Genomic DNA, 26,285 nt, shown 5'->3' on the forward strand with positions numbered 1-26,285 from the left:
TAGAACGCAATGGAAAGCTATATAAACCTTAGACGCCATACCCACATAATCAGAAACCAAAAAATCACAAAACAACGACTACATATGTATTTTTTTTATATGTATTGTATTTTCAAAAAACCCAGGGCATACAAGACAGGCAGGGATTAGACAGGCTCGGCGTCGGTGGTCAAAACAAGGTTCACGATACAAGACTGGGCTAGGCTACAGAATGCTGGAGTGTGGTGAATAACACGCAACACGAACTAACAATCTGGCAAACTACTAGGGTGAGAGATGGTGCTTAAATACAAGGTGAACTGATTACTGATGAAGTGCAGGTGTGGATAATGAGAACCGGTAATGGCAGGGAACAGCTGTGATATGACGTTAATAGGAAGTCCTTTCAACATAATAGCGGAAGTGAAACCAAGACGTGACAGGTCCAGCCCAGTCATGTTCCGCTCCAGTCCACTCGGGTTCTGCTCAGGTTCCAGTCCAGTACAAGTCCTTCAAAGTAAAACCCAAGAAAAGAAACAGACATTACCGAAAGGAAGGACTACAAATTAAAACAAGGAGCAGGACCAAAAACTGTGACAGTACCCCACCCCCCAAGGGCGGATTCTAGACGACCAAACAGAAACCAAAAACAGCTGAACAGGGCGGGCGGAGGATGAACTGGAGGAGGGCACAATGCTCCTTCTCAAGGCGGGTGGAGACGCCGCTGAGGCAGGGTGGCACCCTCAGCGCCCTTGAGCTGGGCCAGCGTCCACGGGGCCAGCCCCGAATGGCGATGTCCTCCAGGCGGACGACGATCCCGGAGGCTGAGTGGTCGAGGCGGACGGTGCCGCAGGAGGCAGCGCCACGCAACCGGCAGGAGGTGCCGAGGGCGAGGCCACCAGACCGGATGACGAGTCCGGGATGGACATGACGCTGGAGACGGGACCAGACGGGGGACAGGGATGGACGCAGCTGACGCCGGACCACCCGGAGCAGAGACAAACGTGGCCGGAGCCGGGCTACCGGGAACCGATGCTGGAGCAGAGACGAGCGTGGCCGGAGCCGGGCCACCGAGAACTGATGCTGGAGCAGAGACGAGTGTGGCCGGAGCCGGGCCACCGGGAACCGATGCTGGAGCAGAGACGACTCCTGGAGGTCGGCAGGAACCGAAGCCGGGACGACCTCCTCCGGGGGGGTCGATAGGAACTGAAGCAGACGCGGCCTCCTCCTGGAGGTCGGCGGAACCTGCGGTCGGGACGGCCTCTCCGAAGCCGACAGGAACATGAACTAGAACGGCGTCCTCCGTGGAGCCGACAGGAACACGAACGACCTCTCCAGGGCCGACAGGAACAGGAACTAGAACGGCGTTCCCCGGGGAGCCTACAGGAACTAGAACGGAGCCCTCAGTGGAGCCGACAGGAATTAGAACGGCGCCCTCGGTGGAGCCGACAGGAACACGAACGACCTCTCCATGGAGCTGACAGGAACAGGAACTAGAACGGCGTTCCCCGGGGAGCCTACAGGAACTAGAACGGAGCCCTCAGTGGAGCCGCCAGGAACTAGAACGGCGCCCTCGGTGGAGCCGACAGGAACTAGAACGGCGCCCACGGTGGAGCCGACAGGAACTAGAACGGCGACCTCGGTGGAGCCGACAGGAACTAGAACGGCGACCTCGGTGGAGCCGACAGGAACTAGAACGGCCCCCCCGGTGGGGCCGACAGGAACTAGAACGGCGCCCTCGGTTGGGCCGACAGGAACTGCGGCTGGAACGACCCAGTCGAGCCTGACAAGGACCAGACTGGTCTCTCCTGGACCAGCGGTGGGCAACACGACCGCCTCCCTAGGACCGACAGGGACAGGGACACTGCTACCAGGTCGGCAGGGCTGCTTGCGGTCTCCTCTCTGGAGCCGGCAGGGCTGCTTTCGGTCTCCTCTCTGGAGCCGGCAGGGCTGCTTACGACCTTTGAGCTTGACGGGACGGGCGCTGGATCCGACTGGGCTAGAGCCAGGCTCGACCGGCATGTTGTGCCACCTGGCTGGGGCAAGACTGGAGCGTGAGCATGACGTGATTTGACTGGAGCGCAACGTGCCCGGGCTGGAGCCTGAACGCAACGTGCCCGGGCTGGAGCCTGAACGGAGCACGACTGAACTGGGGCTAAAGCCTGAACGGAGCACGACTGAACTGGGGCCCGAGCCTGAACGGAGCACGACTGAACTGGGGCTGGAGCCTGAACGGAGCACAACTGAACTGGGGCTAGAACCTGAACAGAGCACGACTGAACTGGGGCTAAAGCCTGAACGGAGCACAACTGAACTGGGGCTAGAGCCTGAACGGAGCACGGCTGGGCTGGAAACTGAGCAGAGCACGGCTCGGCTGGAACATGACCAGAGCACGGCTGGGCTGGAACCTGAGCGGGACACGACTGGACTGGAACCTGAGCGGAACCCGACTGGACTGGAGCCTGAGCAGAACCCGACTGGGCTGGAACCTGAGCAGGACACGACAGGGCTAGAACCTGAGCAGGACACGACAGGGCTGGAACCTGAGCGGGACACGACTGGACTGGAACCTGAGCGGAACCCGACTGGACTGGAGCCTGAGCAGAACCCAACTGGACTGGAGCCTGAGCGGAACACGACTGGGCTGGAACCTGAGCAGGACACGACTGGACTGGAGCGGAACACGACTGGGCTGGAACCTGAGCGAAACACGAGTGGACTGCTACTGTCTGATTCTGTGGCGAGAACGGGGACGGCGGACTGCACAAGTGCAGGAAGTCCTCCCAGCGGAGTAAAACTGGAGCTGGGCAGGCTGGTGCGGTAGCAACGGTCAGACGGGGCTGGGGAAAGGAAACTGAAACCAGGACCGCGGACTGACCTGGTGTGGGAGGAGGAGCAGAGACGTCCGCTGAATCCGGGGGCATCGGAGATGCGACCAGGCCTGGCGTAATCTGAGCGGACGGCGTGGGGGCTGGTGTGGTGCGGAGCGCGCTCTCTAACTCTCCGAGTTGCGCACACATCCGCTCGTAGAGGCGACGGACACTGGGGCGTTCTAGCACGCTGTCCTCGTCCTCCAAGGTGCACACCGCCATCTCCACGGCGCTTCGCTGGGCCGCCGGGTCGGGCGCCCTCCGATAATCCTCCGCAAGGATCTTAAAATAATTGCAGAGGTCGCTGGGTAACTCGGCGCATGAAAACTTCATGACAGAAATCCTCCTCCGCACGCGAAACGGCAAAAGCAAAAAAAATTCCCGACTGAGTCTGCACCTGAAAGCCGGCTGGGTCCGATTCTGGCCAGATTGTTCTGTCAGAACGTCAAAGGCGGCGGACCCACGTGCATGGCTCGGACAAGCTAGGATATGAATAACAAAAGGGATTTATTCGAACTCAGTGTCAAGATCAGGCAGGGTCATACACAGACAGTACATACGGCGCAATGTCAAGAATCAGGCAGGCTCGGTGTCAGGGACAGGCAAGGTTCGTATACAAGATTCTGGATACAGTACCGTTCCGTCAGGCGTGAGATCGTGGTCAGGCAAGCAGGCAAGGTTGGTATCAGGCAGGATCAAAAAACCCAAGGCATACAAGACAGGCAGGGATTAGACAGGCTCGGCGTCGGTGGTCAAAACAAGGTTCACGATACAAGACTGGGCTAGGCTACAGAACGCTGAAATGTGGTGAATAACACGCAACACAAACTAATAATCTGGCAAACTACTGGGGTGAGAGGTGGTGCTTAAATACAAGGTGAACTGATTACTGATGAAGTGCAGGTGTGGATAATGAGAACCGGTAATGGCAGGGAACAGCTGTGATATGACCTTAACAGGAAGTCCTATCAACATAATAGCGGAAGTGAAACCAAGACGTGACAGGAAGTCCTTCAAAGTAAAACCCGAGAAAAGAAACAGACATTACCGAGAGGAAGGACTACAAAATAAAACAAGGAGCAGGACCAAAAACTGTGACAACTTGTTGTGTTTGTTAATTCATGGGTGAAACTAAACTGAATAGAACACAATGGAAAGCTATGGAAACCTTAGACGCCATACCCACATAATCAGAAACCAAAAAAATCACAAAACAACGACTACATACGTATTTTTTTTATTTTGAGTTCAAAGTGCTGTCTACAGCTTCTTTAAGCAGGAAACCTCCTCGATCATGTGCGCAGCACGTGGTCGTCCCATGCGCTCGCTGGGTGGGGAGGTCTTTATGAAGTTCTTCCTGTCATTTACACGCATCAGCCCGCGCAAAGTTGTGAACGATGGCGGGTAAGAGCGTATGCATTGTGCATCAAACTGCTTATACTGTAGTACAATATCCTTTATGTCGGCGGTATTAGACGGCCATTCACCGGAAACGAAGACGTGAGTTTTCGCCAAGTGTTTGCGTAAAAGCAGAAAGGAAACTAAAAGTTAGAGCAGATTTTTCATGCACTTCTTTTGTCTTACAAACAGCCAAAGTCAATTCGTTGCGTGTTGGCGCCATACCTTCGCCGTGTCGTGTCTCTGGTCTGGCTTCGATTGAACTTTTATACAAAAGACTGTAATGCACGCAAAACGTTTGACATCAAGTCAGTGGTTGTCAAATACAGATTGACTTCAGATTAAGGTAAACATGTTTTTACGGACAGGATGGCTGCAGACATTGTGGGAGTTGCTGAGGCCTCCATGCTGTGGTCTTTGTCCTCCAGCTGCTGTGGTATCAAAGCTTCCACCCTGTTCTAGTTGTTGGTCAGGCGCTTCTTCTCCTTCGGTTCTTCTGCTGATGGGAAAGGAGGCCAGATCTGGATTTACCCTCATTGCTCTCAGTTCTGCATTAGAATAGAAAGCAGAAACAATGTTTCTGCAACTGTTTTTTTTCTGTTTTCTGCAAAAACAACAACATTTGCTCTTGACATGATACGTGTGTGTGGTGTGTGTGTGGCAGAGTGCAAACAATTTTTCCCCAGAGTTGTTATTTCCTTTTTTTTTCTGTTACTCTCATCTCTCTTTTGTTTCTTTAGGGGTTTAGTTTTCATAGTTTTTCTTTTTTCGAATCTCATCTTTTGTATCTAATTTTTCTTTAAAGGTGCATATGTCTTTTACACTAAACGATTCTTCTTTTGAACCCATAACCAGTTTCCCACTCATGGAAACATGAAACGCACTAATAACCATATTTACTTTTTAATTTTGTAATGCTGCAGTCTGGTGGTGGAGACTTAGATTGCCCCGAACCCATCTTTCAGAGTCCCGGCGGTTTCCTGCCTTAGACTTTTATGTGTTCCGGCCGGAACCTTTTCGAAATTTCTCTTCCACGAACGTCTCTGTAGAAAGGGAACGGCTCAGATCAGCAACAGAGTTCTCGGAAGTGCTCCCTCACCGTCAGGCCCCTCCAAGACCCGGGTCCCTTGTATCTCGAAAACACTTCCCCCTGCAAACGCGCTCCGTCTTACAGAAGCCGTCTTTTATTTCTTGTCCACTCCCGTTGGACTGCGCTCAGATCTGCACACTGGTCTGTATCCTCAGTACAGACGAAAGCTTGGTTCCACGAGCCAACCCTTAGCAACCACTGTCCCGGCCACCAGGGCAGACTTTGACCTAATTAATTTTACCCGAATATTAAATTTTAAAATTATTTTTTTTGTTTGTTCCTAATTATTATATTTTGGATGTTTTCAGCCAAATAGTCGTTTTAGAAATATTATTATCCTTGTCCTAATTATGTTTTCTTTTGTCGTTGTTTGTTTTAGTCTAGTTGGGGATGTTTTAGAATGAATTGTTATTTGCCTTACTTTCCCTAAACCAAGTGAACGGAGCCAAGTAACCCCGAATACCTGGAACCAATTTCAAACCCGTTTTTTTTTTTCTCTCTTCAACAAGTCGCAACAAAACGGAATCTCTCTCACCGAGCCGAGTAGAGGTTGGATTTTGGGTTCGTTGGATCTCGTCAGAGGCGATCCAGACGGGTGAGCAGTCCTCCCAGCTCTGAATGTCTGTAAAGGTTTGGAGGCTGAGCGACCCTAGTCCTCAGGACTATCGTCCCTGGTCACACTGTCCAGACGACCTACAGCGCATCCTGTTCGTAGACGCCAATTTCTGTATTGGAAATTTTCCATAAAGAAGCAGATGAGAGAGTTGTTCTTTTGTGCGATTTATTGAAATAATAAAGAAAAAATAATGGGGAAAGCAAATAAAAAAACATGGATGATTATCGTGCACATCAACAAACCAAAAACCAGCTGGGGGGATCAGTGCACACACCACGAAGGTGTGATGCAAAGAGCCCACGATCCTCAAGTTGCTTCTGCCTTTTAACTCCCTTCTCTGGCTCTGGTGGAATGTCTGTCTGCACCAATAGAATTGTTTATGCCACCTTATCTCGCTGTGAGTGAGAATGCAAACATTCTCACTTCTGCATCATCATGTCTTGTTATCCAAAGGAAGGAACACCAAGCTTCGACAAGATGAGAAGACAAGATGCATTCGCTTTATTTTGAGTTTGAAGCATTGTTTGCAGCACCCGCTTTGGATGTTATCAGCCATAACGAATGGGCTGATCAGAACTTATCAGCGCATTCGTATGGGCCAGTAGGTGCCCGCTTTCCCTACTCGCGAACAGCTAACAGCTAGCTAAATTGCTATGTTAAGCAGCTTTAGAGGTTATTGTGGTTAGGGTTAGGGCTGGATAATGGGTGGGGGGTTCAGGTTACAGTTAGCTAACACAATACAGCTAGCTACTTGCTAAGTAATGCTCGCTAAAAAATCTAAATCAAAAACTTCGATCCTCCCGTCTGAACAGCATCCTCTCAACAGCGCCCCTACTGACTCTGCTGGTTAAATCATCCGAGCCGTGATCAACCTTACAGATCAATGACAGCAACCTACTGCACCTATTCACCGCTGCCAGCAGGTAGATGGGCACCTACCGGCTCATACGTATGGGCTGATAACCACTGATAATGACCATTGAATGGCGTGATAACGTCAGAAGCCGCTATCTGCAGCTTCTTGAGGCTTAAAGCAGGAAACCCCTCGAACACGCGCTGCGCACGTGGTCGTCCCATACGCTCTCTGGGTGGGGAGGTCTTTATGAAGTTCTTCCTGTCATTTACACCTTCGCTGTGTCGTGTCTCTGGTCTGGCTTCGATTGAACTTTTATACAAACGACTGTAATGCACGCGACACGTTTGACGTCAAGTCAGTGTCTGTCAAATACAGATTGACTTCAGATTAAGGTAAACATGTTTTTACGGACGGGATGTTCAAGTTTTGCAGCGGCATAACCGTCAAACCGCCAATAACGCTTCACGGACAGACGTCGCTGTAGAATAGAATGATTCGTTTTGAGAAAAATAAAACACGTCTCGACGTTGCCAGAACCATGTCTCGACGTGTTTTTCCTCTGCTTTGTGTGGAGAAAGTGGAAGTCACGACCATCTGCCTCTGCATAAAAAAGCATGCACACATTCACATATACATACTACAACCAGCGATTAACCTCATAATGAGGTTACTTGCGTTTTTTCAATTTTAATCTCCAGTTGCCTTTTTTTTTCCGAATTCCGTGACAAAAAAGTGAAACGTTCAACCCTGTCAACCTTGAGCAGAATTGAGGTTTAACACGCACAGAATGGCATATTATCTTGTGAAAGAAGATTTCTTTGAGCAGCGTTTTACATTTTTATCACTTCACTAACTTAAAATGAAAAAATGCCTCTATTGCAGAGCAACTTGGTACCATAAGAAGAAAGTTTGTGGAATCTGTGTCCAAACCAGTGATCAGTGAGCTCCTGGACGATCTTTTACAGGATGGCATCTTGAATGACGAAGAGAAAGACTTTATAGTCGAGGAGGACCATGACAGAGCAGACAGAGCACGAGGTCTCATCGACATTGTGAAGAGGAAAGGAGATGAAGCCAGTAAAAAGATGATCGCTCACATTAAACGGGCTGATCCAACCCTTTACTCTAAACTGGTTCTGTCTCGTGCTGAACCACCAGGTGAGCGGACGCCTTTCGGCGCCTTCAGCCTTTATCAATCAAATTCATAATTTACCTTTACGCAGAGAACAGATACGTTATTTTCAACTTTAATGTTTTGTCTCCCAGCGAAGGAGAAACAGAAGATAACGCAGGGTGAGACGGCTTCCTCCAACTGAAATATATTGGCTATATAATATTGTGTTACATATGGTATATAATATATGTATATTTTAAATTAATCTATTTTCTGTAGACATATACTTTACACTTTTTTTCTAATCTTTTACCTACCGCTTTAAACATGTCATCCACATATTTCAATGTAATAACTGAATTACTAATCATAATCGAAAACTTACATGTAGCCACTGTGACACTCTGTTCTACTAAACAAAATCTTTGTAAATGTGATTACATTATTATACCTCACGTATCGTTTAGATTACCAGTGAATTCACCAGCTCATTTGTAAACTTGGAACAGCTCAGTTCCATCTTTTCTAAAGTCCAGTAATGACTGACAGTGCCGGACATTGTTTATCATTGAACGGAACCACTAGTTCCTGAGCTTTATTAAATATTAACAGCAACAATAGATTCTTTTAATAAAATTAGTTGGTTGTAAACTCCTGATTAGCACCTTTAACTTACCGGTAATTTTATTGCTTTAGTCCATCATACCAACTAATAAGGGGCAAAGAGAGCAGTTCATGTTATCTTTCATTTAGTATGCTTATATTCCTTTTCTTAAAAGAAGAGTACAATATAAAACTACACCTTATATAATGCCTTTATAATGCCTCTATTGCAGAGCAACTTGGTACCATAAGAAGAAAGTTTGTGGAATCGGTGTCCAAACCAGTGATCAGTGAGCTCCTGGACGACCTTTTACAGGATGGCATCTTGAATGACGAAGAGAAAGACTTTATAGTCGAGGAGGACCATGACAGAGCAGACAGAGCACGAGGTCTCATCGACATTGTGAAGAGGAAAGGAGATGAAGCCAGTAAAAAGATGATCGCTCACATTAAACAGACTGATCCAACCCTTTACTCTAAACTGGTTCTGTCTCGTGCTGAACCACCAGGTGAGCGGACGCCGTTCGGCGCCTTCAGCCTTTATCAATCAAATTCATAATTTACCTTTACGCAAAGAACAGATACGTTATTTTCAACTTTAATGTTTTGTCTCCCAGCGAAGGAGAAACAGAAGATAACGCAGGGTGAGACGGCTTCCTCCAACTGAAATATAATAGGCTATATAATATCGTGTTACATATGGTATATAATATATGTATATTTTAAATTAATCTATTTTCTGTAGACATAAACTTTACACTTTTTTCTAATCTTTTACCTACCGCTTTAAACATGTCATCCACATATTTCAATGTAATAACTGAATTATTAATCATAATCAAAAACTTACATGTAGCCACTGTGACACTCTGTTCTACTAAACAAAATCTTTGTAAATGTGATTACATTATTATCGCTCACGTATCGTTTAAATTACAAGTGAATTCACCAGCTCATTTGTAAACTTGGAACAGCTCAGTTCCAAATTTTTATTAAAGTCCAGTAATGACTGACAGTGCCGGACATTGTTTATTATTGAACGGAACCACTCGTTTCTGAGCTTTATTAGTGGGAGAGCTGAACAGCTCTCACACTATTGAGATCTTCGCTCTTTATTATTATCACAGTGATGCTGCAAAGCATTCACTGTATTGTTTTCCTAAGCTTTATTATTATTATTTGTAATTATTTTTCTTCCGTAGCTTTTTAAGGAGAAGTTTGCTTTTACTTTTCTCATTCATATGTTTCATGTTTTTTAAGTTATTAAGCTTTTTTCAACTTTTTTTCCCATTGAAATGAATGGAAACAACTTTTCAAATTTTCTTCAGCTTTGTCTACTTTCAGCTTTAACTACTTCCGCATACTTTAAGCTACAGACACCATTTGAACTACAAAATTCTATTCATTACTATATACTACTCAACTATTAATCTTCCAGAAATCTTTTAAATATCTTTAATAGTTTCTGATTTATAGCAGTTTAAATATTGGGTGGTTTTTGGTAAATTCTCATCTTTTCCATTAGTGTGTATTGCATTATTTAGAGTGCGTGATGTCACAGCTAGAGTGCGAGGGGACGTTTTTCCAAGATAGAACTTCTGTCTTTAACTCGTCACTACAGCCACAATTTTCACTCTATCAATGTAATTATTTCAGTAAATCGTAGTCATACTTGTCTTCTTTCTAATGATGTGTCTGGCTTTACTCTCAGACCTATACTTTAGTCGCTATCAACCTCAAAGCGCAGAGAGATCCCGAAATTCTCCCATAGACTCTAATGATAATTTTCGGCAGACGTCTGGGGAGAAAAACAAGAGGAGAAGTATTTTGAAATTGCGACTGCGGCTACAAACATTTGTCCTCAAACATAAAATTCACACCATTTGCTCATTGAAGACTTGGGACTCGTAAAATGAAATAATTTTTGTGATATCTATTATGGTTTAGCTGGAACAAGCCTGTTTATACAGGGTGAAACTCTGCTTTTACAGAGCAGAGTGAGCCTGATTTTCCCGCCTTTCGTCTCCATGGCGACGGCGCAGCTGCAGATTTCACTGACAGGTCAAACTCCTGATTCTCAGTGTAGACAGCAGTTCCATGCTTATTACTGGTTACTCATCTACACTATTGGATTGTGTAGTAATTAAGCACACACTTCCTCTAAATCCTTTCAAAATAAAAGCACCAAGCCAAATATTTAGCTTTAATAGCAATATTTCTGCTTTTAGATGGGTAATTATGACTATTTAAAGATAGATTAACAGTTTAGTAATTACCCACACATGCTTCCTCTACATCCTTTCAAAATAAAAGCACCAATGCCAATTATTAGCTTTAACTGCACCATTTTTGCCTTTGAATGGTTAATTATGATTATTTAAAGACTAATTGACAGTTATGCTATTACCCCCACACGTTTCCTCTAAATCCTTTCAAAATAAAAGCACCAATTACAATTTATTACCTTTAATGGCAAGATTGATTAGAACATTTCTGGTTCTGAATACTTACCAATCGTTAATGAGACACTTAGAGTTCAGCAAATAACCACTCACACTTATTAGGGTGATTTTATTCTGAAAGGGCTTAACCTAAATTTTTTCCTTTAATAGGGCAATTCTTGCTATTGAATGACATATTATGACTGTCTAATGACTATTTTATAGTTTAGTAATTACTCACACACGACCTCTAAATCCTTTCAAAATAAAAGCACCAATCCAGATTTTTAGCTTTAATAGCACTATTTGTGCTTTTGAATGGGTAATCATGACTGGTTAGTGTGACTGTTTTACAGTTTAGCTATTAAGCACGTACAGCCCCTCTACATCCTTTCAAAATAAAAGCCCCAATCCTGATCTTTAGCTAAAGATAACAATAGTTCTGCTTTCAACAGGTGTATTATGACTAGTTATTTAGACTAATATACTGTTTAGCAAATACCTGCACAGGCATTTTCCATATTCTTTTAAAATAAAAGCACCAATCCAAATTTTTAGCTTTAATAGGACTATTTATACTTTTTAATGGGTAATCGTGACTGGTTATTGTGACTGTTTTACAGTTTAGCTATTAAGCACACACAGCTTCTCCACATCCTTTCAAAATAAAAGCCCAAATCCTGATTTTTAACTAAAGATAGCAATATTTCTGCTTCCAACAGGTTTATTATGACTATTTATTTAGACTAAAATACTGCACACACAGTTTTCTCCAAATCCTTTCAAAATAAAAGCCCCATTCCAGATCTTTAGCTAAAAAGGGCAATATTTCTGCGTTCAGCTGGTGTATTGTTACTAGATGATAAGACAATCTTAATGTTTAGAAATTGCCTGCACAGGTGTCCTCGATATCCTTTCAAAATAAAAGTACCAATCCAAATTTTTAGTTTTAATAGCATAAACTCTGTTTTTGAATGGGTAATTGTGACAAGTAATGAGACTATTTTAAAGTTTAGCTATAAACACATACATCTCTAAATCATTTTAAAATAAAAGCATTAAACCAATTTTTTTGCTTTGATAGAATAAATTCTGCTTTTGAATGGTCAATTGTAAATCAGCAATAAGTCTATACCAGTTATTACTGGTTTATTATTACTAGTTAATGAAACAATTTAACAATTACTCACACAAGCTTCCTGTAAGTCATTTCAAAATAAGAATACTAAACTTTTAGTGCAACTAACTAAGCTCTAAACCTTTTTAATTTATGCTTTTGACTGCTTTTTTGTTATTTAGGACAACTTAATGAGCGCTTTTCCCAGTTTACCAATTTAGGACACACACTTCCTCAAATTACTTTCAAAATAAAAGCACCAATCTAATTATTTAGCCTAAATATCACATTTGTGAATTTGACTAGTTAATTATAACCAGTTAATGAAACTATTCTACTGTTCAGCAATTATCTGCACACACTTCCTTCAAAGCTTTAACTTTTATCAATTTAAATCCAAATACTTGTTCTGAAGCAAATTTAAGCCGTATTAAATATTTCCAAAACGTTAAGCTACTCATTAAGCTCTTGAAATCAAAACTATTTAATTACAATATTTAGCCATTTTGATACATTTGGCTATAATTCAACAAATTATTAATTGATTTTCAGCAGTTTGTTAATTTCAGCAAATCTTTTTCGTATTTCCTCCATATGAAATTCAATTACTTCAGCTTCTTCTGCAAATATTCAGCACTGTTTAATCAATTCCTATTTCTCCTTAGATATATTCAACTATGCTTTACATGATTGAGCTATTTCATCTGTTTTAAATGTTTCAGTTACTTTCAGCAACTCTTCAGGAATATTTTCAGCTTGGAAGCATTCACTGTGCATTTTCTTATGGAAATGCTTTTTCTAGTTATTATTATTTCGCCCCGTTTTTCGGCCGCTATCTACTTCTCAACGCTTTATCGTAGAATCATCGTTCAACGTTCTAAATGTGCGTCATCGTTAGACGATGCAGGCTATTACTTTTCACGTTTTCAGCTTTTCAACTTTTAACGTTATTCAACGTTTTCCGTCGTTTTTTTATAATGGTCGTCTATGGGAATCATCGTTCAACTTTCTGTCAACTTCCCTCTTTTCACCAGCGTCTATCATCGTCATACTTTGGCGTAGAAACGTCATTTCAACGTCAAAAGCGTCTATCATCTTTCAACGTTCTCCGTGTAAATCAGCGTCCTCGTATCTTTTATAGTTTTCCACTTGTGAGCGTTTAAATATCGTGTGGTTTTTGTTAAATTTTCAGCTTTTCCATTAGTGTGTATTGCGTCTGTTAGAGTGCGTGATGTCACAGCTACAGTGAGAAGGTGCGCTTTTTTAAGACAGAACTTCTGTCTCTAACTTGTCACTACAGCCACAATTTTTACTCTATCAACGTAATTACTTCACTAAATCGTAGTCATACTTGTTTTCTTTCTAATGATGTGTCTGGATATACCCTCAGACCTATACTTTAGTCGCTATCAACCTTAAAGTGCAGAGAGATCCTGAAATTCTCCCATTGACTCTAATGATAATTTTTGGCAGACGTCTGAGGAGAAAAACAGAGGAGACATATTTTGAAATTGCCACTGTGGCTACAAGCTTTTGTCCTCAAACATAAAATTCACACCATTTGCTCATTGAAGCCTTGGGACTCGTAAAATGAAATAATTTTTGTGATAACTATCATAGTTTAGCTGGAACAAGCCTGTTTATACAGGGTGAAACTCTGCTTTTACAGAGCAGAGTGAGCCTGATTTTCCCGCCTTTCGTCTCCATGGCGACGGCGCAGCTGGAGATTTCACTGACAGGTCAAACTCCTAATGCTCAGTGTAGACAGCAGTTCCATGCTTATTACTGATTACTCAACTACACTATTGGATTGTGTAGTAATTGGGCACACACTTCCTCTAAATCCTTTCAAAATAAAAGCACCAAGCCAAATAATTAGCTTTAATAGCAATATTTCTGCTTTTAGATGGGTAATTATGATTATTTAAAGATGGATTAACAGTTTAGTAATTACCCACACATGCTTTCTCTACGTCCTTTCAAAATAAAAGCACCAATGCCAATTATTAGCTTTAACTGCACTGTTTTTGCCTTTTAATGGGTAATTATGATTACTTAAAGACTAAATGACAGTTACGCTATTACCCCCACACATTTCCTCTAAATCCTTTCAAAAAAAAGCACCAATTACAATTTATTACCTCAAGATTGATTAAACGTTTTCTGGTTCTGAATATTTACCAATTGTTAATGAGACTATTTTAGAGTTCACAAATAACCACTCACACTTATTAGGGTGATTTTATTCTGAAAGGGCTTAATCTAAATCTAAGCCCTTCATCTAAGAAATTCTTGCTATTGAATGATAAATTATGACTATCTATCTCACACACGACCTCTAAATCCTTTCAAAATAAAAGCACCAATGTAATTTATTATCTTAAATTGCAAGATTTTTGTTTCTGACTGGTAAGTTTTTACTAGTTATTAAACTATTACACAGTTAGGTATTTACTTACAAACACTTTCTTCAAATCAAAAAGCTAGTCAGCTTATTTATGATTGTCAACAATGCACCTTGGTCAACTTTTTATTCTTTGACATCTTTTTACTTTGGTCTACTTTTAATCATTGTCATATTTTTAATCTTATCTTAGTATGACCTCGGTCATCTTTTTAATCATCATCTTTTTAATCGCCATCTTTTGTCATCTTTTTAATCTTTGTCAACGTTTTCTCATTTTCATCATTTTGCCATAGTCAACTTTTGGACGTAGTCAACTTTTTGACGTCAGCAGCTTAATCAGCGTTTGGCATCTTTGCCGCAGCAGATCAGCTCTCCCACGTAATTAGTTAAATATAGTTAAATATAGTATATATATATAGTTAAATATTAACAGCAACAATAGATTCTTTTAATAAAATTAGTTGGTTGTAAACTCCTGATTAGCACCTTTAACTTACCGGTAATTTTATTGCTTTAGTCCATCATACCAACTAATAAGGGGCAACGAGAGAAGTTCATGTTATCTTTCATTTAGTATGCTTATATTCCTTTTCTTAAAAGAAGAGTACAATATAAAAACTACACCTTATATAATGCCTTTATAATGCCTCTATTGCAGAGCAACTTGGTACCATAAGAAGAAAGTTTGTGGAATCGGTGTCCGAACCAGTGATCAGTGAGCTCCTGGACGATCTTTTACAGGATGGCATCTTGAATGATGAAGAGAAAGACTTTATAGTCGAGGAGGACCATGACAGAGCAGACAGAGCACGAGGTCTCATCGACATTGTGAAGAGGAAAGGAGATGAAGCCAGTAAAAAGATGATCGCTCACATTAAACGGGCTGATCCAACACTTTACTCTGAACTGGTTCTGTCTCATGCTGAACCACCAGGTGAGCGGACGCCTTTCGGCGCCTTCAGCCTTTATCAATCAAATTCATAATTTACCTTTACGCAAAGAACAGATACGTTATTTTCAACTTTAATGTTTTGTCTCCCAGCGAAGGAGAAACAGAAGATAACGCAGGGTGAGACGGCTTCCTCCAACTAAAATATAATAGGCTATATAATATCGTGTTACATATGGTATATAATATATGTTTATTTTAAATTAATCTATTTTCTGTAGACATAAACTTTACACTTTTTTCTAATCTTTTACCTACCGCTTTAAACATGTCATCCACATATTTCAATGTAATAACTGAATTATTAATCATAATCGAAAACTTACATGTAGCCACTGTGACACTCTGTTCTACTAAAGAAAATCTTTGTAAATGTGATTACATTATTATACCTCACGTATCGTTCAGATTACAAGTGAATTCCCCAGCTCATTTGTAAACTTGGAACAGCTCAGTTCCATCTTTTCTAAAGTCCAGTAATGACTGACAGTGTTTATCATTGAACGGAACCACTAGTTCCTGAGCTTTATTAAATATTAACAGCAACAATAGATTCTTTTAATAAAATTAGTTGGTTGTAAACTCCTGATTAGCACTTTTAACTTACCGGTAATTTTATTGCTTTAGTCCATCATACCAACTAATAAGGGGCAAAGAGAGCAGTTCATGTTATCTTTCATTTAGTATGCTTATATTCATATTCTTAAAAGAAGAGTACAATATAAAAACTACACCTTATATAATGCCTTTATAATGCCTCTATTGCAGAGCAACTTGGTACCATAAGAAGAAAGTTTGTGGAATCGGTGTCCAAACCAGTGATCAGTGAGCTCCTGGACGACCTTTTACAGGATGGCATCTTGAATGACGAAGAGAAAGACTTTATAGTCGAGGAGGACCATGACAGAGCAGACAGAGCACGAGGTCTCATCGACATTGTGAAGAGGAAAGGAGATGAAGCCAGTAAAAAGATGATCGCTCACCTTCAACAGACTGATCCAACACTTTACTCTGAACTGGTTCTGTCTCGTGCTGAACCACCAGGTGAGCGGACGCCTTTCGGCGCCTTCAGCCTTTATCAATCAAATTCATAATTTACCTTTACGCAAAGAACAGATACGTTATTTTCAACTTTAATGTTTTGTCTCCCAGCGAAGGAGAAACAGAAGATAACGCATGGTGAGACGGCTTCCTCCAACTGAAATATAATAGGCTATATAATATCGTGTTACATATGGTATATAATATATGTATATTTTAAATTAATCTATTTTCTGTAGACATACACTTTACACTTTTTTCTAATCTTTTACCTACCGTTTTAAACATGTCATCCACATATTTCAATGTAATAACTGAATTACTAATCATAATCGAAAACTTACATGTAGCCACTGTGACGCTCTGTTCTACTAAACAAAATCTTTGCAAATGTGATTACATTATTATTGCTCACGTATCGTTTAGATTACAAGTGAATTCACCAGCTCATTTGTAAACTTGGAACAGCTCAGTTCCATCTTTTCTAAAGTCCAGTAATGACTGACAGTGCCGGACATTGTTTATCATTGAACGGAACCACTCGTTTCTGAGCTTTATTAAATATTAACAGCAACAATAGATTCTTTTAATAAAATTAGTTGGTTGTAAACTCCTGATTAACACCTTTAACTTACCGGTAATTTTATTGCTTTAGTCCATCATACCAACTAATAAGGGGCAAAGAGAGCAGTTCATGTTATCTTTCATTTAGTATGCTTATATTCCTTTTCTTAAAAGAAGAGTACAATAGAAAAACTACACCTTATATAATGCCTTTATAATGTCTCTATTGCAGAGCAACTTGGTACCATAAGAAGAAAGTTTGTGGAATCGGTGTCCAAACCAGTGATCAGTGAGCTCCTGGACGACCTTTTACAGGATGGCATCTTGAATGACGAAGAGAAAGACTTTATAGTCGAGGAGGACCATGACAGAGCAGACAGAGCACGAGGTCTCATCGACATTGTGAAGAGGAAAGGAGATGAAGCCAGTAAAAAGATGATCGCTCACCTTCAACAGACTGATCCAACACTTTACTCTGAACTGGTTCTGTCTCATGCTGAACCGCCAGGTGAGCGGACGCCTTTCGGCGCCTTCAGCCTTTATCAATCAAACCCATAATTTACCTTTATGCAATAATGATTCAAAGAGACTTTAATGTTGTGTCTCCCAGCGAAGGAGAAACAGAAGATGACGCTGGATGAGACGGATAATGACATTTACCCTGTCACAAAAGAAAACGTCAAAAACCGCGTGGCTCTGCTAATCACTAACATAACATTTACGAATGTGATGTATAACAGAGGCGGAGCCGATATAGATGAGAAGAACATGGAGAAGCTGCTCTCTAGTCTGGGATACGAGGTGGTGAAACACACCGACCTCACAGCAGAGGTGCGTGTCAGAATAAAAACAAAACCTATTTTATAGCAAATATTTTGATTCAGTAAACTGACTTTCATTTTGTATTTTGTATCTGACAGCAAATACATAAAGCCGTCCTCGATTTCTCCAAACACCCAAAACTCAGGCAGACGGACAGCGTGTGGGTGGTTATGATGTCTCACGGGAAACTGGGAAACATTCTTGGGGTCAACTATAATGAAGACGACGCGAAACCGGACCAGTTCAGCATCAACAACATTTACACGTGCTTAGATTCCGCGCACTGCCCGGCGCTGCTCAACAAGCCCAAGGTCATCGTCATGCGACGCTTTGAAGACTTTAGTAAAGGCAAAATTAGACAGATGCCAACTAAGGACAGATGCACTCTGACCAAACACTTCTACGTCTTCCCTCGTCCCTGAGAGCAACCAGCATCAACGCAGCGTTTAAGACCTCCACCACTGTAATAGGTTAATAGGTGAAAGTACTAACTCTACTCGAGCTGGTCGAATAAAATGATCGCCACCACTAACTCTACTAACACCCCCCACACACACACACACACTGACCACTTAACAACCGTATACTGTACAACTTCGCCACAATGGATGAATTCGGTGCTCCAGATAATTATAGACAGACAGACAGACAGACAGACAGACAGACAGACAGACAGACAGACAGACAGACAGACAGACAGACAGACAGATAGATTCCCCGCGATGGGGAAAGACACACCTGATGGCGAGGCAGCGGCTGACGCTCTACCCATTCCGCTACCAGGCCACACATCATCTTCTTTACTTTATACCTGTGCATATTAGCAGTTTAGGCTTTTCATAGTATTTTAAAATCCGTTTTATGGTAAAAATCTTGACTTGAGTGGAAATCTTCTATACATTGGTGAACAATTCATTTGATAAACGAATTATATAATAGTTATATAATTATGAGATGCTTTTATTGAAAAAAAAAGGTTTTGTATTCAGACATTAAAGTATTCAGACATTAAATAAATTTGTATAAATTCCTGCTTTGTGTTATTCTTTATTTGAGCTCTGCTGTAAATATGCGTTTTCGTTATAAATGATCAAAATAAGCCTGCAGGTGTTCACTAAAGGTCACAGTCAACATACTGAGCTCTGTGCATGACATTAAGCATGGAGAAAAGCTTTACTTTGTAACAACATCAGGTTTACAGAATAAAATATTATTTTATTAAAAATGATAAAAAACTGCAGCTGACAAAAGGGAAACCACCACCCTGCCTGCATCATCTCTGCCACTACTTACTGTTTGGTGGTTGTTCTTTCCGGCAGTTCAACAAGCAGCATGTTCCGAGCTGAAGCTGAGCTCCTATTGTGATGGACAGTTTAGCCTTTTCAAAAGGAGTACATAAATAATACTTCTCTTGAATAATGGTTTATGTTTGTTTTTATTGGTCCTTTGTGAATAATTGCTACCTCAGCCTCTGAGTTGTAAGTAAATCACTAAATAAACAATGTTTGTCTGTAGATTAAGCCTGCTCACACCTGCTAAGGCAGAGGTTACTGGGGCTGGATACCTTTACCAGGTTGATAGGTGTTCACGCCATGCCTCCTTACAGTGCATGCAGGACTCTAACTGCTGTGCTATCTGTACAATGAGGGCAAGTATTTAAATCGGCCCTTCAAGCCACTGCTGAAAATCTGGCTTGGTGAGATTTACTTGTTCGCCAGCACTTCTGCAGAAGTCTGCGTTTAAACCGAAAACATCTCAATCATGTACAGACACGCGCATAATCACTGGGAGACCTGAGGCCTGTGAGCAATGGCAGGTAATGATTCACCTGGTTGGAAGGAGAATGCTCTTTTTCCATCTTTAATGAGCATAAAATGAACTCTTCCTCCAGAGAAGGAGCTCGGCAGAGTGAGGGGCAGGTTTGTGGACAAGGTGTCCAAACCGCTTCTCAAGCAGCTGCTGGACGACCTGCTGGAGGACGGTCTGCTGAACGACGGGGAGAAGGACTCTGTGCTGGAGGACCACACCGGCAAAGCGGACATGGCGCGCGCCCTCGTCGACATGGTGAGGAAGAAAGGCGACCGCGCGAGCAGGAAGATGATCGCTCACCTGGAGGACAGAGACCCCACGCTTCACGCGGAGCTGGGTCTGTCCTGCGGCCCAGCCGCCCGTCCGACGGGTGAGACGACGTGAGGGCGATCGGGTGACGTCATTCCGACCCGTGACGCCACTCACAGCTGTGTCTTCACCCGCAGGGCCGAGCTGGTCGAATAAGCTGATCGCCACCACTGACGCGTTATGGAAGGAGAAAGTGAATGACAAAAATGTGCGTCACAAGTGAACGACACGAACTACAGTCGGCTGCTAAGACGTTGCACTAACTTTATTTTCTATTTAAAGGTTTACCCTGTATCAGAGAACCAGATTAAGAGTCGCGTGGCGCTGCTGATCACAAATAGAAACTTCTTGAATGAGAAGATGAACAGGTATGGGGCTGAGAAGGATGAGGAGAACATGGAGAGGCTGCTGGCGTCGCTGCGCTACGAGGTGGTGAAACACAGGGACCTCACTGCGAAGGTACGTTCGCTGGAAGGAAGCCGAGCTTGAAACGCCGCCCGCGCTCACCGGCTGCGCTCCCGCAGGGCATGGACGACGCTCTCATCCGCTTCTCCAAGCACCCGAAGCTCAGGGCGACGGACAGCGTGTTCGTGGTCATCATGTCCCACGGGAAGCTGGGAGCCGTGCTCGGCGTGAACGCGCAGGCGGAGGAACCGGACGAATTGCCCATCGACAACATCTACAAGCACCTGGGGACGGAGGAGTGTCCGGCGCTGCTCAACAAGCCCAAGATCATCATCATCCAGGCCTGCAGGGGAGGTGAGGGCTCCCGGACGCGGAGCGACGCGCGTCGCCACGCGCGCCCCCTAAACCGTGCGGTGCGTGCGTTGCAGAAAATAAGGGGGCGGTGCTCGTCAGTGACGTGGTCTGTGACGACTCGTCGTGCTCGGGAGCTGCTGGCGAAGACCACATCGTGGATGACGCCTTGCTGGTTGCGCACAAGGAGAAGGATTTCGCTTCTCTCCTGTCCAGCACCCCCGGTCAGTCCATATCGTTGTTGTATTGTTTAGGTTTGGTCACGTGACATATGCTACAAGGAGACGCCCACTCACCTGCGCTCAGGACGGAACGAGGAAGGAGAGTTTGAGGATGTGTATTTAATTTATTATTATTGTTTAATATCCTACACGTGTAAACGAAGAGAACAGTTGAACTGAAACATGCATTTTCCCGCAGACACCGTCTCCTACAGAGAGACAAACAGGGGCTCGTTTCTTATCCAGTACCTTGTGGAGATTTTCAACACCTGCTCCCACGAAGACGACATTGACGAACTTTTCAGAAAAGTGAGTTCATTTACTCATATTCACGACCACAGGTCAAGCTTTAGTTTAATTGTTCACTTCTGCACAGGTCATGCAACGCTTTGAGGAGTTTCCCTGTGAGACCAAGAGACAGATGCCAACAAAAGACAGATGCACCTTAACGAAGCGGTTCTACCTGTTCCCAGGTCACTGACTGTCAGTGTCAGTGCGAGTCTTCTTTCACAGACAAAACAATGTTTGCTTCGCTTAATGGGAGATTAATAAAACATTTAGCTTCAAGCTTTATGCAACACTGACAGGCTGAGACACATTTATTAGTATAACAAGTTATGTGCAGTTTAGGATGCTCTCACTGCATCTGTATTCATTTCCAGTGTGTACAGATTGTTTGATTTCAACACAGCAACACACACAATACAAACTCAAAGACTATCAGATGAGAAAAGGAAGAACATCCTGGAGACACAATGAAGCCTCATACTGTAAAGCTCCAGGGTCACACACAGCATACAGTATCTTGTTCACTTGCAGCTGAATCATCTGCATCGTGATTCCTCCCCAGGCGTTTTCTCAGCGTTTATATTTGCATGCAATGGTGAAGTTCTGTTATGTTGCATTACCAGTTTGGCTTAAAAACAAATTATTTTTTGTTCCTTACCTGCACTTCTGAGGAATCTAACCAAATAACCTACATTTTAAAGCTATTAAGTATAATTAGTAATTATTAATTTTGGCTGAGCTTGTAGAGCGCTGGTCTGGGAAGCGGGAGGTCTGTTTGAACCCAGATGATCCCACCACGTGTCACTGAGCAAGGCACTTCACACTAGCTCCCTGTGAGCCCCATGTGTGGCTGCTCGCTGCTACTCCTTGTGTGTGTATGGGTCAATTGCAGAGAAAACAATTTCCCTAAGGGGATCAATAACATATGACATATCTTGTCTTAGAAATCAACTCAGTCTGTGTGAAGATATATTCACATCAGAATAAATGTGGAAGGACATTATGTTTTAGTTGTAAAGAAAAGGAACCAGATGAATAAAGGAGCAGAAGGAGAAAGCTGCACTACCAAAACAGGAAGTAAAAGTAAAGTATTGAGTCATCATTCTGTTATAATGAGTAAAAAATATAACCATCTGCCGCCCGTGGATGCAGGAAAGTGAAGAAACACCAAACTTTACTTGGGCCAGATTTTAAATGCAGGCCTTTTATCTGGTGTCTGGGGTAAATGTACCAAAGTCATCTTTGATTTTCATGTGTGCATCAACAAAAAGCAAACTCTGAGATTTTCCAGACAAACTTTACTTAAAAAAACAAAACCGTTGAACAAACCAAACCATGTCGGCACAATACGACACAAAGGCAAAGATTAGGTAGGCAACATGGTCACACGGTGGCAGTCTGTGCCAGAGTCTGTTACAGGGCTACGATTCATGCTGATGCTTCCATGATCCCATCAAGTCGCTTGACAGAAGAATAAGCTCTGTTTAAAGCTCCGGTCTTATAAAAACACACACACACACACACATAAAACAAGAAGGGGAGACCAGAGCTACGGGTCCAATCAGACGAGACGCCATCTGAGCAGCTTATTTGAACATACTGGCAGTGTCAGTGAGCTGTATGGACCTCTACACAGAGACAAAGACACGTGTGGTTGGAAAAGCACGCACCACTCGCTCTTCACACGTTCACACATGCTACAAATGTTCACCCTCCTCCCCCTGTGCTTCATGCAGACACGCACTCATCACTCACTCACTCACTCACCCACGGGCAGGACATCCGGTAAGGCCAGACGAAACGTTACAGTAGCGTTAGAAAAAGATTTGGCAGCGTGATCATTCTACAAGCAAACTACGCCACGAGAAGAGCTGCGCTCGTTCCTTGTTGCACCCGAACACAAAACACCACTGTACAGTGAATTAAACCATGCGGGTCTGCGGAGGGAGGCCGAGGACGTCAGGGGGAGAAAGAAGCCAAAGTCCAGTAAATATAAAGCTGATGAAACCTGTACAACACAAAGTGGACACGGCCGCTTGGAAGTTGGAATGTATTAGTACAGCGTTACACACCATTTAGTAACGGTTCCATTCAACGTTTCACTTTTTGGAAAACATCATGTCGCTGACGATACTCAACACTCAGTTAAACATTTTGCAGCACCACACGTTTACAGAAACAGCGACTCATGCGGGAGCGCGCCCGGCCCCGCACGCCGCGCGTGCGCGGTGGCCGCGCGGGGCCCGACGCGTAGCGGGCTGAACGTGAGCGGTCGCACGTGTGACGGTGCGCGTCGGCGCGTCCCCCCCTCGGCGCCGGAGCGGCCGGGGTTCAGGCCAGCACGCCGCCCACGATGGAAGCAATGACGACTCCCAGGACCACGCAGCATATAAGAATCATGATTTTCTTCTGCAGCGAGTTTGACGGTCGTCCGCAGCAGCAAAGGGGGAGCAGAGGAAAACGTGTTACTTCGCCCAACACACGGCAGAACATTTTGAATGATCGGAACAAAATGCAGTTCAACAGTGAAGCATGTGGACGTGGAGCAGTTCCATATGTTGCCGGAGTGTAATTCTGCTTTTGGAGACTTTCCACATACGGCTGTAACGCTTTACAGCGTCTGTTCCTGCTTTTTGTTCACAGCAAAATGAATTCAAATATGCCTTAAAGCCACTACAGTGGGTTTATAACATGCTCACAGCGGGTGTAGCACACACAGGATGCGCCAGGAGGGTGTAAACATCCACACAGTGGCTTTAAAGCAAGCGATTTAGTAACAACAACAACAAGATTCAACAGTTTAGGAAACGTTTGGGGATCGGTCCCAGTCTGCTGCAAAAAAACATGCAAAGCATCTGCACAGACTGCAGAACATGCACATGACAGAGGTGTGTGAATCATGACTACAACAGACTCAAAGCACAAGCTGGTTTTTACTGTCGCTGGACATTTAGTTCACTGCTTTCACACCAGTGACATTAACCAGTGGCCCCAGTTTATACCCAGTGAGCGACTCTATACCCCACAGAGCTGAATAAACAGCGCGTGAGGCGCTGGTGGTTGATGCCACGTTCTGGTCCTAACTGAGTCCAACTGCGAGGGAAATAATGAGGATGGTGAGACACACTGCAACACAACCTCCTACCAGCATCACTTTCTGCGTGAGGGGAGACAAAGAGGATGCGATTTAGATAATGCCTCATTTATTTGGAGATGGATTTTAGAGAACCAGTGAGAAGCAGAGACAGAAGGATGCAGAGGAAGATAAGAAGAAGCTTTGGTAAATGGGGAAATAATCACATTAGCTCAGTGAAACTCCAACTCTCTACTTGTCCTGATGCAGGTTTTAACCAGCAGGTGGCAGTGTTGTTCCATTTACCAAAAGGAGGGCCCCGAGTCCAAGTGGTTCCTTACGGCAGAGTGCTAAACCCAGGGACCACAGTGATTAAACCACTGCACTGAGCAGCTGGCAAAGGCTTGTGCTTCACATTTAATTCCGATAAATATCAATGAAGTTCACGCTGAAGCTGAGCGGACAGTCTGTCACTGAGGATCGAGACTTCCTTAATCACCTCCCCATCAGCCCACGATCCCTGCGGGCGCCACGGTAACGGCAGGATTACTGCTGGCAATCGCTGCCCCACAACATCCACTCACAACACACGTCTTGCACTCGAGCATGCACGCGCCGACGACAATCACTGTACAGTCCGTGCGTCGCTTCACACCTGATCCGCCACAGTCGTACAGGAAGCGGGAGCGCGTTTGTGCACGTGCATGGGTTCGCTGTACGTGTCACTCACCCTCCGAGCTTTACTCTGGTACTTAACCGCCTTCTTAGTGTCTGACACCGCCCTCTCCACGTAGTCTACCGAGTGCTCCACATTGTACTCTATGCGGTCTATCATTTCCCCCTGGAAGAGGTTAGTGAGAGAGGCATGCGGACAGGGAGGAGAGCGGGCACATGTGTGGGCAGGAGGAGTGGATGGGGATGGAGAGGTGGTGAGAGGACGGGGGGGGGGGGGGGGGGGGGGGGGGGGGAGAGAGAGAGAGAGAGAGAAAATAATTCACGTTAGCAGCCTGCCAATAATTAGCGTCTCACCCGTTTACTGGTCTTTTTCAACTTTTTGCATTTCGGTATGTTCTCCTTCGCCTGCTCCACATACTCCTGAGCCTCCAGGATGCTTCGCTCAATACTGTTCACCAGCCCACCCTGCAAAAGCAAAAGAGGGAGTCAGTGGGAGGCGGTGGGAAGAAATGAGCCTCAACATCTCTAACCACGTTGTTAATAAGATGCCTCCAGTGTTTAAAGTGGTTGACTTATTGACAGCACTGCATAATTAGCATTAGCACCACATAAAGGATTCAACTGCTGTGCATCTGAATGAATGTTATAGCAAATCAAAATGTAGAGGTCTTCATTCATGCATGATTTAAACACCAAAAAGTAAAAATCAGAGGCTAATTACCTTGTCGGGAGCGTGGTTCTCTGATCACTAGAGCTTAGAGTCATTGTTGTGGCGACAGTGTTGTGTTGAAGAAGAAGAAAGGGAGAGAAGGACAAAGAGCGTTGGAGAGAGAGACGGCACAAACCAACAGAATCAAGTCTGATGTCAGAAGATGTCGCTCCGGTGACGAAGGAGGGTTAGTTCAATTAGAGGTTTGTGCTCACGGCGCTGGAGTATTAGCCATTTACAGAATTATCAGTTCCATGTGAACATTATGAGTCAAGGCCTCATCGTGCTGTAATTGCTGTAATGTAATTGAGTTCACTCACACGCAACAATTTTGTCATTCTGCATGTTTTCATGTTCACCCGTCACGTTTTGTTGCCTACGTTAGACTGAGTTCAACTAACGAAAGCAAAGATTTTATTGCTCCGTTGCCAAATCGAAAGTCCAAGTTATATTTAAAAAAGACATCGAATGGACAAAATCCCAAAGACGCACGATCAACATATTCCATCCAGCTAATCCTCAGACCAGAACGTAGCTCTCCCCTGAAATTCGATCAGAATTTACTGAGATATTTAGTA

General features: G+C 43.7%; 2 protein-coding genes across 5 annotated transcripts in view; one reads left to right on the forward strand and one right to left on the reverse strand.

Moving 5' to 3' along the window:
* The first annotated feature begins 4,211 nt into the window (after positions 1 to 4,211).
* On the forward strand, positions 4,212 to 21,546 carry LOC114868231 (uncharacterized). Its single transcript, XM_055514140.1, has 20 exons — positions 4,212 to 4,349; positions 5,847 to 5,932; positions 7,692 to 7,967; positions 8,076 to 8,102; positions 8,760 to 9,035; positions 9,144 to 9,170; positions 15,150 to 15,425; positions 15,534 to 15,560; positions 16,209 to 16,484; positions 16,593 to 16,619; positions 17,278 to 17,553; positions 17,656 to 17,876; positions 17,966 to 18,281; positions 19,759 to 20,046; positions 20,123 to 20,193; positions 20,268 to 20,444; positions 20,510 to 20,744; positions 20,819 to 20,965; positions 21,162 to 21,271; positions 21,339 to 21,546. Exons 1-20 carry the CDS (start codon positions 4,264 to 4,266, stop codon positions 21,441 to 21,443), a joined length of 3,330 nt encoding a protein of 1,109 aa, XP_055370115.1. The 5' UTR covers positions 4,212 to 4,263; the 3' UTR covers positions 21,444 to 21,546.
* Positions 21,547 to 22,528: 982 nt separating this feature from the next.
* stx1a (syntaxin 1A (brain)) overlaps positions 22,529 to 26,285 on the reverse strand; it is a 29,563-nt gene continuing 25,806 nt past the window's right edge. The window contains exons 9-11 of one of the 4 annotated variants that reach the window (XM_029172189.3): positions 25,353 to 25,463; positions 25,054 to 25,164; positions 22,529 to 23,659 (exon numbers count right to left, since the gene is read on the reverse strand). In XM_029172189.3, the coding sequence (XP_029028022.1) occupies positions 23,582 to 23,659; positions 25,054 to 25,164; positions 25,353 to 25,463 (300 nt within the window). In that variant the 3' untranslated portion in view covers positions 22,529 to 23,581. Of the gene's footprint in view, positions 25,165 to 25,352; positions 25,464 to 26,285 lie in introns of all 4 variants that reach the window. The other 3 variants (XM_029172188.3, XM_029172187.3, XM_041073577.2) reach the window with 3 other exon arrangements.

The sequence above is a fragment of the Betta splendens genome, chromosome 13 (genome assembly GCF_900634795.4).
Source record: "Betta splendens chromosome 13, fBetSpl5.4, whole genome shotgun sequence".
In the NCBI taxonomy this organism is placed as follows: domain Eukaryota; kingdom Metazoa; phylum Chordata; class Actinopteri; order Anabantiformes; family Osphronemidae; genus Betta; species Betta splendens.